Source organism: Aristolochia californica, unplaced genomic scaffold (genome assembly GCF_029961685.1).
Source record: "Aristolochia californica isolate CCGP_79_NKW_82.1479 unplaced genomic scaffold, dmAriCali1.0.hap1 SCAF_10, whole genome shotgun sequence".
Classification (NCBI taxonomy): Eukaryota; Viridiplantae; Streptophyta; class Magnoliopsida; order Piperales; family Aristolochiaceae; genus Aristolochia; species Aristolochia californica.
In genome coordinates this window covers 3888612-3902470 of record NW_027181771.1, presented here as the reverse complement: position 1 = coordinate 3902470, position 13859 = coordinate 3888612, and the positions used below count along the sequence as shown (strand labels likewise).

At 36.7% G+C, this 13859-nt stretch overlaps 1 protein-coding gene across 2 annotated transcripts; it reads left to right on the top strand.

Annotated features, from left to right (window-relative positions):
* Positions 1-11605: 11605 nt before the first annotated feature.
* Positions 11606-13540, top strand: LOC137942297 (transcription factor bHLH61-like). Of its 2 annotated transcripts, XM_068787976.1 has the most exons (5): positions 11606-11832; positions 12544-12666; positions 12796-12966; positions 13228-13349; positions 13449-13540. In XM_068787976.1, the coding sequence occupies exons 1-4, from the start codon at positions 11674-11676 to the stop codon at positions 13321-13323; spliced, it is 549 nt and encodes a 182-aa protein (XP_068644077.1). In that variant the 5' UTR covers positions 11606-11673; the 3' UTR covers positions 13324-13349; positions 13449-13540. The 2 variants fall into 2 exon arrangements, with proteins under 2 accessions (XP_068644077.1, XP_068644076.1); XM_068787975.1 differs by having other exon boundaries at positions 13228-13540.
* The last annotated feature ends 319 nt before the right edge of the window (positions 13541-13859 follow it).

Genomic DNA, 13859 nt, shown 5'->3' with positions numbered 1-13859 from the left:
AATATCCACGGTGGAAGGCAACAATGGATGAAGAAATGAAGGCACTTAATAACAATCAGACATGGTCACTGGTTCCTCTTCCAACAGATAAAAAACCTGTTGGTTGCAAGTGGGTTTATACTGTCAAACATAATCTGGATGGGTCAATTGCACCACTAAAGGCTCGACTGTTTGCCAAAGGTTATACTCAATTTTATGGAATTGATTATGAAGAAACCTTCTCTCTAGTGGCAAAAATGAACTCGATATGTATATTATTATCTCTAGCGGCCAATTCATCATGGCCAATATGTCAACTTGATGTGAAAAATGCATTTCTGAATGGGGATATCAAAGAAGAAATTTATATATAACAACCACCTGGGTATGTGGTTGAGGGGGAGTCAATATTCCACCTCAAAAAATCTTTGTATGGTCTAAACCAGTCCCCTCGGGCATGGTTTGAGAAATTTAGTCAAACCCTCATATGGGCCAGCTTTTATAGATGCTCTGGAGATCACTCAGTATTTATTGAAAACACACTGAGAGGTAAGGTAATTTTGCCTATATATGTTGATGGTATCATTTTAATTGGTAATGATTCTGAGGGCATCCATAAAACAAAGGAAAAAAATTGTGCTGAATTCAAGACGAAGGATCTTGGACTACTCAAATATTTTTTAGGTATTGAAGTATTACAATCCGGACATGGGATTGTGCTATCTCAAAGGAAGTATGCCCTTGATCTATTAGAGGAGACATGAATAATGGGATGCAAACTAGCAGACACTCCTATGGACTCAAATACAAAATTATGTGGAGGCACAAGAGAAGATGTAGGTATTGGAAAATATCAAAGACTAGTGGGAAAAATTATTTACATGTATAACAAGGCCGAATATATCATATGCAGTAAGTGTGGTAAGTCAATACATGCACAAACCACAACTTAGTCATTGAAAAACACTTGAAAGGATACTACGATATCTTAAAGGAGCTCTAGGAAGAGGGCTTCTCTATAAAAATCATGGTCACTTCAACATCGAAGGATTCTCAGATGTAAATTGGGCCGGATCCCTGGATGACAGAAAATCTACTTCGGTATTTTGTACGATGGTTGGAGGAAATTTGGTTACATGAAAAAACAAGAAACAAAATATAGTAGCACAGTCTAGTGCAGAAGCAGAATACAGAGCCATGACACACTGTTAGTGAACTCCTATGGATAAAATCTCTTCTCACTGAATTGGGATTCTACAAAGAAGCTTCGATGGATCTATATTGTGATAATCAAGCAGCAATACACATTACATCAAATCTAGTCTTCCATGAAAGAACAAAGTATATTGAAGTGGACTGCCATTTACACGAGAAAAGTTCCAAGAAGGTGTTTTATCTCTAAGGCATATATCATCACAAAATCAAGTTGCAGATATTCTCACCAAGGCGGTCACGCACAAGATTATGTCTACTATCTGCAGTAAGCTGGACATTTATGATGTTTTCTCACCCCTAGTTTGAGGGGGAGTGTTATAATGTGGGACCCACTATGGTGCATGAGCTGGTGGGACCCACCATGAGGACGTGGGACACCAAGAAGAGTCCTTTCCCAAGCTAGCACGAGTTAAGAAAATAAGAAGCACAAGCTGATATGAGTTAGAAGACTTGAAGATCAAGTGGGACCCACAAAGATACCACGAGCTAGCAACCTTATCAATATGAGTTGGAAGAGCATGTGGGACCCACAATGATAAGGCCACGAGCTGGCCTCCTCCCTTATATTCATGTTATTGAAGAAGAGTTCTAGTTCAACTCATATTGGACTTCTAGTAGATTGTGTTGATAGACTTATCTTAGAGAGTTAGAGTTGGAATGTAATTAGGAGATTGAAAGGCTCATTGTATAATAACTCTATCTCTTCCTCTACTATAAATAGAGGTGTTGTAATTCAGAATTAATTAAGTTACATATCTCCTTTTTGAGTAAATCTCTCTCTTTGCTTGGCGCACATCTCTCTTTTCTTGTTTTCTTCTCTCTACCCGAGAGCTCTTCTTCCCATTTCTTCTTTTTCTTTCTCCTTTCTCTTGCTTAGAATATTGGAAAAGGGATCCAAATTTCAACATCGATCATACCATGTCATTGATCGATCAGCTTAAAATATCAGTACCCAACGTGAAAATATTGATCAATCATACCAACGATCAATAAGACATATTTTGATAGAAAATAGCCGTTACACTCGATTGATCGATTAATAACTTTACACTGATCGATTAATGTAAACTCAACTTTTTATAAACGGGAAAAAAATGGCTAGTTTGGTTTGGGTAACTTATAAATACCCTACCAAACCTCCCATTGAGAAACTAATGAGAATTTATTAGTACATCCATAATCTTTGGTTCTCATTTCTTTCAAAATCCTTCCAAAGTGCTTTTGTGAGAAAGAGTAAGCCTATACTTCAGAAAATTCCTTCCTCTTCTCTCAAATCCTCTCCATTGCATTTCCATTAGACAAGCTCCACCATTCTCATTGTGCTATAAAGCTGGAAGCTTGGATTTCTCAAGAAGCAAATTCTCTTCAATTGATAAAGGGTGTAAGTGTTTATTCTTTCTTTTGTATTATGTTTTGAGAAAGGTTTATCTAGAACGTATTTGAATCTAGACAAAAAGGACCTAGATAGAGCTCGAATCTAGCTAACCTCTTTGAGACATTATTTTTAAAATCATGTATTTGAGCTACACATGGCTAAAAGAGAGCCAAAATCTTTTTGACGTGAAGTCCACCTAATAGAGCTTGATTAGTGGAATTTCCCAAGCATGAGTTCTTGGGCAGTGGATACCAATAGGGATTATTGATAAAAAAACATCTCGCGTCATCTATTGTGGTTTGTGAGTATTTTACGCTTTAAATTATATATTTTCATGATTTTACTTTCCACACCTTAAGAAATTTTTAACCTGTAATTCTAAATTCACCCCCTTCTTGAGGAGCCACCTGGACCAACAAAGGTAAGCTCTATATATTTCTTTATGCAGAGATATAATTTTAACTTTATTCTATTATTTTATTTCAAAAAATTTCTAGTACACTTGATAAAGAATTCTCCATCAAGACCATAGGGGACTTAGATGCCTTTCCTGGTCTTCAAGTTCACAATAGATCTAGAGGCTTGATTGTCCACTAACACAACTATTTAATCGATAATTTAATCACGCTGGCATGACCATGTGCACACTTGTAGCCAATTCTCTTATTGTTAACACCAAGACTGATATTGATAGTCCACTCTACCCTGACCTCACTCACTATAGAAGCATATGAAACTATGACTCACCTAGATATATGTTATGTTTTCCATCTGGTAGCTCAATTTACACACAAATCTATGAGTATCACAATCTATACTTTTTTATCTAAAAGACTCCCTTACTCTTAGTATCACTATGAATCCTCCCCTCAATAATAATAACCTTATTAGTTTTTTTTTATGCTGATTGGGGGGTTGTTGCCTCACTCATCAGTCCATAACTGAGCAGCCAATCTACTTTTATCAAATATTAATCTATTGGTTTGCCAAGAAATTAACCACAACCTCTAGCTCTGACACCAAGGACAAATATAGAGCTTTGGCCGCTACATGTGTAGGAACTATCTGGTTAGAATATCTACTTAATGATCTGGATTTACTTATTCCAATTCGTTAATTTTTTGTGATAACTTAAGCACTACTTCTATTGTAGCATATCTGGTTCTTCACTCATGGAGCAAGCAAATCTTCATTGGCTATAATTTTGTAAGAGAGGGTGGCGGCCAGTGAACTTCAAGTTCAACGCATCCCCTCATCCGAACTAGTGGCCCACAATCTCACTAAAACCACTTTCTTCCTCTCATTTTTCTTCTCCTTAGTTCAAGATTAAGCTTTGTCATTCTCCATAGCTAAGCTTGAGGGGTCATCATAAGAATATTCTCATGACAAGTTAGCAACGTCATCGTTTTGATCATTGTCCATGTCATCAAACATGAAAGCATCTCACTCTCTCCAACAATCAAGTTGATTAGGGTCAACACATAAACACAAGAGAGCTCGAGGGAAGAAGAAAAGAGATGAACTCTGGCTCTTGGGAAAAAGAAGAGAAAAAACCCAAGGAGAGAAAGAAGAGGAAAAAAGAGAGAGAAGTGTAAGGACAAATTTGAGCCAAGAGGAAGAGGCGTGAATGCTCTACGTCATGCCTTGAAGTTGTATTTATTGTTGTGTGAAGGTGTGTACAATGACTATATGCTTCAAAAGAAAACAGACATAAGAGGAAATGCACCAACTTGCATAATTAAAATTCTATGTCATCTTTATGAAAGTTCTCCTTATTTACTAGCCATGCCACCCCTATACACATGGGTGTCTCTTAACACTCCCCTTCAAGTTGGTGTTTGTAACTTTACTTGCAAATAATCTTAGTCAAGAAACTTGTGTGCTTGAAAAAGATAATTATATTGCTTGCTTTGATTCTCTAGTTCTTGTTCACATCTTACTTGCAATCTTCATCTTGTTGTCATCTTATCTCCCCCTTACTTTGATATATTGGCCACATAAAACTTGATTACTACAACATGTAGAATTCTTCATTGTTGGTTAACTTTGTCTTGTACTTCTCCCCCTCAAGTTGGGGATCTCTTTGTTCTTTATTGAGAACTTAATGGTGAGAGAAAAAAAATCACTCCTAGCTATATGACAAAACTCCATACACTAGTTAAAATGGTTATAGTCTGAAACACACTCCAATCAATTGCAATGATGAAAAAATAGCCCAACTTTATGGCACATCAAAGAGACTACTCACTTTCTAAGGGTAACTCACTCAAAAAATACCTCTTGGGTGAAGAATAAAAAGACTTGACTTAAGTTTGATGTTAGACAAACACTTATACTTTTTAGGTAGTGGGTCAATAAGCATAGCTCTAAAGTGATTTTAACAAAAACAAATTGAAGAAAGTACTTTGAGGAATTAAGGGTGTGAATAAAAAGATAACAACTCTTATGCTTCAAAAGGAAGGAGGTACACAATGCAACTCTTCATACTTCCAAGTAAGAAGGAGACACTTTTAGACCAATAAATGAATAAAAAGATACTAAGTTTTACTTAAGAGGGATGTAAAAAAATAATTCTTATATGAACATGATGATTAAGGAAAGTTAAAAAACTCTAATAAGAAAGCTTTGAGATGGAAGATAAAAATGAAAACTTTCTAAAAATAGAATTCTCATATAACGCAATTGTTTTTTAACACAACTGACCAATTTGGAAAGAAATATTCAAGAGATAATTTCTAAAATAAGAGAGACTTAGGACACCAATATTTTGAATTTAGAATGGGCAAGCAAGACTTTCTAATTCAAAATTTTTAAACTTTTTCAGAAAAAGAGACTAAAGTCATATGGGAAAAGACTTCTCTTAAGGAAATTAATGTGATGTGAGATCAAAGAAAAAAAACTTTTAATGAAGGAAAGATACTTAAGTTGGTAAAATCTTGACTAGAGTTTGAAAACAAATAGGAAACTTAGCCAACATTAGCAACTCAAAAGGTGAAGCAAAAAATTCGGCTTAAATTTTGATTTTTGCATCCAACTGGATACCAGCGTGACCTTTGATTATTCCAATATAGATATCTCTCTCTAGAAAGATCAGATTGAGAAACGATTTATTGGGATAGAAATTAGACTCATATAAATTTCTTTTGAGATATAAATTTCAATATAAATTCCCAATTATGTTGCTAATCGAAATTGTTTTGCTACTAGACCTTATCTGCTTTAGATATCGATTTTTCTCTCCATAAAAATCTGATAGCAACTTTTTTTTCTTTTTCTTTTTTTCCCCTCTTTTCTTCTCCTTTTCCATCTTAGATCTTTGCCTGCTCTGATACCATGTTGATTTTTAGGGCCAACACATAAACACAACAAAACTCAAGGGAAGAAGAGAAGAGAGGAACTCTAGCTCTTAGGAGAGAGGAGAGAAAAAACCAAGGGAGAGAAAGAAGACATGGTGTAAGGAAGAATATGAGCCAAGAGAAAGAAGCTTGAATGCTCTACGCCATGCCTTGAGGTTATATTTATAGTTATGTGAAGGTGTTTACAATTACTACAATGCCCTTAGGGCTACATGCTTCAAAAGGAAAAAAACACATAAGAGGACATACACCAACTTACATAATTATAATTTTATGTCATATCTACAATAGTTCTCCTTATTTACGAGTCATCCACCCCTACACCCATGGGTGTCTCTTAAAAAATCAAAACAACCCAAGCCAGCCAAAAAATATTCCTTTTCTCTCTTGAGATTACAAGTCAACAAGAATTTAAAAACTTTTCTTAATCATTAGAGATTTTTAATTTTAATGTAATAACTTTTTCCTAGAAAGTCTCTCAACATTGTTACAATTTGTTAACCTTAGAGAGTTGAGAATAAATAGGACTCTTGTTTCAATCAATCCTCAGTCAATATAACTTCACTCCATTCATTATATATAACTTCACTCCATTCATTATATATTATCCTCAACTTTTCATAGACAAAAACGAGAAATTTTGGGTTGGAGGAGGAGGTTAGGACAGAGAGAAGAGACAAGCTAGGGAAAACCCATACATATCCAATCTAATGAGTCGAATCAAACTCGATATGGGAACCACAAACTGCACCTAGTTTGCTAATTGATCTACCCAATTATTTGAATCTAGGGCAGGTCAGGTAGATGGGGTGATCAGGATTCCCAACTTGAATCACACACTGACGACCCGAGATCGACTCACCTAAGTTCTTAGTCGATCCGCCTAATCACAAAAATATGACTAGAAGAAAGGGATCCACACGTTATCACATTGGAAGTGTGTGATACCAAAGCCTAGTTATGTCTTGCAATCAAATGCTCTTTCATTATACTTTTTTTCCCGATTACCGCGAAAAGGCTGTTTATTTCGTGCATGAATAAATTTTTGTTTTTTGTTTTTTCTTTTCAAATTTGGTTTTCCTAGTTCAAAACTATTCTAACAAGGATGTACTATTATTTTAGTAGAGGAGAAGGCACCCACTTCCTTGGTGCTTGTTCTAATTGATCGGGTGGTTTCCAAGAAAGGAGATACATTCATACACTTCCCAAGTGTGTAATAGAATCAGCAAAATGATACACACTCTTAACTGCAAGACGTTGGTTTGCTTGAACTGAGGAAAGATGTGGATGAAACGATGAGGTTTTATTACAAATAAATAGCATAAAAAAATTATGTTCTGTCACCTGTACCATTCACTAGATCTCTTACGTGTTAGGGCTTTTACTTGGTTAAGAAAGTGGAGACCCTTCTTCTCTTTTAGTGCATATTTCCAAACTTCTCTATTTTAGTGAGAAGAATTGATTCCGAAAGCCACTTAAAAACCACAAATATTGAGGACCACAAAGTCATGGTCAGGGACACAAAAGGTCTAATGGATCCAGCGAGTCGAGTGAAAAGCAGAAAGAGATGCTTTGGTAGTTTATTAAGCAGTGGGGATGAAGAGGAACCACCAAAAACAAAGAAACTACAATTGAGCGAATCCATAAATGTTTCTGTTTCTGAATCACACGAAAGCAGTAGAGCGTCCAAAGATAGGCCTTCCGTGAAACTACTCCATGCAGGAAATGGTCCATAGACCGGAAATTATCCTCAACCAGTTTAGAAAGTGATGGATACATGTCCCTTGTTCTGGATATTTGTGGGTTCGGTTAAGCATCATCTATTATGATGTTTTGTCCAGGCTAGAATAACTTGAAAAAAAAAAAAAAGGTCCCAATTCTAATCAGTTAATCGATCAATATTCCAGAAATGAATCAGCTTTCTTCAGTTCTTAGCTTACTAATCAGCTAATCGGTCAGTGTGCTAGAAATGAATTAGCTTACTAATCAGCTAATGAATCAGTTTTCTTCAGAAATGAATTAGATTTCTTCAGTTCTTAGCTTACTAATCAGCTAATCGATCAGTGTGCCAGAAACGAATTAGCTTTTCTTAACTAGGTGTGTCTAAAGGTAAGGAAAAAAAAAACGATAGATGAAAAGAGATGATAAGAGAGTGTGAACAATAGGGGATCACATCATTGCTCAAAATCTGAAGAAAATGAGTTTCTCCAATTATCAATTATTGGGGAGTCCAAGAAAGCAGAAAGTGACTAGTCTGTTAATAATTGAGGCAGACTCATTTAACAGAGGTTCAGCATGCATTTAAATCTTATTCACTTATTCATTATTTGTTTTCCCCATCTTTCCATAAATCTTCTGACTACATCCAACAAAATATATAGTACTTGCATGGAGTCTTGTAGGCATGTACCTAACCAAACTTCTTGTCTTTGGCGTTCACCTTATCCCCTTGGGAATTTTTTAATGTCCAATGGGTTTTTCTCCTCTTCTCTCTTCTCTCTACTTTATACTTTTATTAATTTTGTTCCATTCTCACATTTGCATGTGAATGTACTTTCCGAAGAGAAAACCTCACGTGACCTTTTCAATCCAGAGTTCTTAACTCTTCTTAACTCAACCAGTAATTTACTTTCAACCTCCATTGATAACAATGGAAGCTCCCCAGAAAATACAGTGAAGCTGGTCATTCAAACTGCAGGCACCCGAAGTGCTTGTCGGAGATCCTCCTAGGTGCCATGCTTGAGGAATAATTTAGCCATCCAGAATGTAATATATTGTAAACAAATAAGTTAATGATTCGTGAAGGCATCAAGATCACGAGCAACCCACAGAATATTTCCAGAAACAGTTGCCTTTTCATCCATGACTGTGACATATGGCTCATCAGTTTTTTTTTTTTTTTTTTTTTTCTTTTTTATATAAATTTCTTCTCTTTTTTCTTAGGTTTTATAGCGTGAAAATGGGTCCACAACAACGCGTATCCATCTCCCATAAAACGACACAAAGCAGATCATGTGTTGGAACCATTTTTATGTTTCTGGTTTTTGATTTAATCGCTCATATCTTGCAATATGGCCATGTTAGCTTCGATATGTTTGCGAGGAAATTTCCCTTTGGAAAAAAAATAATATAAAGCTCATTTGACAACATCACATGTGAACGAAAACAATCAAATCAGGACAAGAATCTTCCTCAACCCCCACTTATTGGCAACTAACAGCAGTGAGAGATTAATTAATAAATCGTTGAGTAAGCAGAGAGGAATGAGCTTCTTTAATTATTTCGGTTTGATCTAAGAAGAGAGAAGAACTTAAACAACCCAGATGCCTGCTATTCTATCGAAAACATGAACAGAGCAGAATTTCGAACAAGATTTGCTGATCACAGTGAAGTTGCATGAAATTTTGGAAGGGAATAGGAAGAAAAGGCATCGAAATAATGGTTCTGAACTGGAATTATGATAGCGCTTTGTTTCTGTCACTGGACAACATCTAAATCAGCATGATAAGACGCACTGGAACGATTGAATTTGTAGTGATCTGCTGGCGCAGTACACTCTCGTCTTTTTAACGACGTAATCATACTGATAAGCATAAAGTCACTATCTACAGAACGAGAAAACATACAAGAAAAGATGGCAGAACTTTTACTGATCAGAGAAACAGCTCCAAACCTCACGGCAGAACTGAGAAAAATAAATAAATAAACAAAAAAAAAATTCTGCCTAAAATGTTGTTAGTCAAATTACAATCAACTGCACCAGTCTGTCTTTCTTTTGTCTCAATCCCCATTGAAAGGATCCAATCATGGATATAAAAAAAAAAAAAAAAAATTCTTTCTTGTCCAGAGAGCAAAAGAAGGGAACGAAAATCCACTCATCAATCTCCAATCTTCCATCTTCTTAGAGCCTTCAAAGAAATCACTCTTGAATGAGGAAATCAGCATCTCCCTCTCCTCCTCCTCCTCCTCCTCCAAAAAAAAAAAAAAAAAAAAAAAAAACGAAAAGAAAAAAGCAAAACTAGACCACCCTAAACAAGCAGAATGCCTATGAAAGGGCATTGGGCAAGAGACAAGGGAAGGAGCAGGAGTATGTGTATGGGTAGATTGTTGTGTTGTAATGATTAGGGGGCACACATGTGAACAGGTGGGTACGTGGTTTGTCCGTGTGTAGTAGTGACAACGCCGTCTGGAAGAGGGCGATGGAGTGGACATGAGAAAGGCCATAAATTCTCCCCACACAATTGCTCATCACGGCCATCTCTTACTTCTTCTCTGCCAACTTTAAAAACTTTTCAGCTGGGTTGATATCTCCATTCTCCAGAGACTAGTACATCATTTTTAAATATGTTTTGTTTCTGCAAATCATCTCCTTCCCCATTTCATCATTTCCTCCTTTTTTCACCATCATTCATTTGCACATCATTTTGTCTCTACAAAGTAGAGACTCAGAAACTAGTAATTAACCAGGGCTTCCTGCTGCATTCAAGTCTTCTTCTGTCTAAGCTGCATGAATCAATCGATGAAATGGTTTTATAAAAGTGAAAAGAGATCTTTGACTGCTTTGCTGCTTCTTTATTCTTGGTCAATTCATTCACTGGTTTGTTACTCTGATATATCCCATTTCGTTGGAGGGGATAGGTGAGGTTAGACCAGGCCTTGGCGAAACGAAGCCATGAAAGTGAGAACAAAAGCTCATTAATTTGCCATTAATATTATTGACACAGTTTGCATCACACACAGATGGCTACGAGTGATGAGTTGGGTTGTACTGGAATCGCATGAGCACGTGTGGAGAAGATGGCCGAGACAAAAGAGTGACGACTAAGAGAGAGAGAGAGAGAGAGAGAGAGGAGAAGAAGAAGGAAGAGGAGGATGGAGTATGGAGAGAGAAAGGAAGAGAGTGAGAGAAAGAATCCCCCGTGAGGAGTGTTTGGAGGCATTGACAACCAAACATCCATTTGACGCTTCCTTCGCTGCGTTCGATGGCGCCCCGATCACGAGACCAGATTCCTCCCTCCGCGTTTTTTTTCTCCCACCTGTTTCTTCTCTTTCTGCCCTTCCATTTCCTTCCTTTTTACGTTTCTGCTACTCTTGCCAGTTTCCCCATTTAAATTACATTTCTTTTTAAAATTTCTATGCAGCATGAACTGGGTTGATCGCAGTAGGGTAATATGTTTTGTATGGCTATCAGTAGCTTGATCTACGTTGAGATTTTTCTTGATCAACATCAGGAAACATTAATTATTATTGCGATTTTTAATATAAATCACGGTAACATGTTAGCGACTTCTCATGTCAATAACAGAAAATAGCCAATTTTCTATTATATTAAACTCCGACCGAAACAGTTTTCCATTTTTTTATTGTATTATTTTGGTAAGTAAGCTGGGATTGAGCTCGTGCCTTTTGGATTATCCTACGATCTCGTCTCAGTTGTAACCTCCTCCGTGAGCAACAATTAAATTTGAAAGCTTCAGACAAAATTATGATTCTTACCGGATGATAACAAGCAACTAAACCATCACTTTCATATTTTATACATAAATATACAGGAGCACTCTCTCAGCTAATAATTCATGTTTCCTACCTGAAACGATTTGCTCATGAAATCATTCTTCAGTCCGAGAATGGGCAGTTTCGTCACTGAGAATTCTATGTATTAAATTCCGATTTGAGTAAACTGAGGCATTCATGTGGGAAGCAACCGGATTGATCATATATCTTTGAGGGCTCTGCTTCCCTCCCTCTATGCAAAACCCAAGCAGCAGCAGCAGCTCAGAGAGTAAAGGGAAAAAAGAGAGAGAGGAGAGTGTCGAGACTGAAAGAGCCATGGTTTCTAGAGAGCACAAGCGAGCTGCTCTGTATGAGAAGCTGCAGCTCCTTCGTTCTGTTACAAACTCTCATGCAGTAATGCCTAAATTTCTGAGACCTTACTTCTATTTCATATTTCTTTACCCCAGCAGGGATAGGATTTTTACTTTTTACAAGATGAGGCTTTTGCGGCCAATGGCTTGGTGCTGATTTTCATGATTGTCTACTGCTGCTTCATCGAAACTATCTCTTCTCTGCTTCTGGTTTTCGATATTAATCTATAAAAATTGTTAGATTTTCTGCTGTTTTTTCCCCAAATGTCTATTATCTCTTTTCCTACCACCAGTTCCAGCTTCCAATTGCTCTGTGTTAATTATCTCCATTTTTTTCATGGATGACTTTATCATTTTCTCTCACAAACCACTGGTACTTTTAACCCTTTTTCAAATTCCGAGTAGCCCTCGTGTACAGTTTCTCATTTTTCCTTGTTTTTTTTATCAAACACAAACATGAACAGAGTGTAACTCCTCCCAGACAGATGCATTCTATATAGATCATTTGATCATATTCCCTTATAAGCGTTCAACACAAGGAGATTCAGTACACATCCTCAGAATATTTTAGAAGAAAGTATTACATGCTCAGGAAAAGGAAGAACTTCGAAATAAAAAAATGCTCCAGATTTTGGAAATTCTGCTGTTCATGATCTATTTCAATCTAGTGACTGGAATCGTTTTAATCCCTAAATTTCTATACAGCTTAAGGTGTCTTATTTTGTTTACGTTTCGTATTTCTTTCTGATGGCAGCTGAGTAAGGCCTCGATCATAGTAGACGCATCCAAGTACATCGAAGACTTGAAACAAAAGGTGGAGAGATTGAATCAAGATATTGCATTGGAGCAAACTACTTCCGATCAAAACCTGCCTGTGGTATATATTTACAGCATTCCAACCCGCTCTCTTCTTTTTCTTTTTCATCTTCTTCCTAATATACCCAGGTGTTCCTAGGGTGAAGACCAGTCATAATTTTGCTTATTCCTGTCGATGGTGTGCTCACAGGTTACAGTCGAAACTCTAGAAAGGAGCTTCCTAATTAACGTATTTTCAGACAAAAGCTGCCCAGGATTGCTTGTCTCTCTATTAGAGACGTTTGAGGAGTTGGGTCTCAACGTGATAGAGGCTAGGGTTTCCTGTGAAGACACATTTCACCTTGAAGCCGTGGGAGGAGAAGTAAGAAGTTCATGTTTTGCTTCAAGCTTTGATTCTACTTGTAGACAACAAATGCACACGTGTGTGCCATACAGATTGAAATTTTCTGTACTTGTGCACCACCACTATAGCTTCACCACTATAAAACATCCAGTCTGGATCAAAACCACAACATCCATGACAATTTACATGCAAAACTTTGAATTTTTCAGTAATTTTTTTTTTCTCTTTTCTTCACGCAAGATGGTGAGTAAAATCAAGGGCTTTTGTAAACTTTTGCAGACTCAAGATCAAGGGGAGAACATTGACGCTCAAATGATAAAACAGGCTGTGATGCAAGCTATTAAGACTTGGAGTGGAAGTGCGGATGAAGACTGAGTGTCTTCCCTTTTCATCTTTTATTTGTAATTTTCTCTTGCTTTTCCGTTCTCTGTTTTGAAGGAAGCCTTCCGAAGAAGGTGGAAGGCTCTTTTCATATCTCTGTATAATTAAGTTTATTGCAGGCTTGGAGACCAAAGTCCGACAATGGTGTCTATGGAGGTGAATTGAAGTAGTAATGTCCATCAAAGAAAAATCGTTGCAAGTTCATTGGTCATTTGATCTTCTTGATTAACAAAAATCATTAGCAAGGAAATCAAACAAGGGACACGGATCATAGAGCTTTATTTTATCACACTATGATGACTATCATTTATTAGTTCCATTTGACCATAGCACCTACAGAAGGAGAGTTAGAAGACATTATAATATTCAATGTGATGCAATCCCTTTGTTTGGTTGGACCGAGGGCAACAAAACCCAGAACACCAAAGCTGTTAACTTAGAAATTGCAGGGATTTTAAGCTAATCAAACAAGCTTGATATGCATCAAGACTCTTAAACTAAAGTTTCAAATGCAGTTAGTCAATTATATT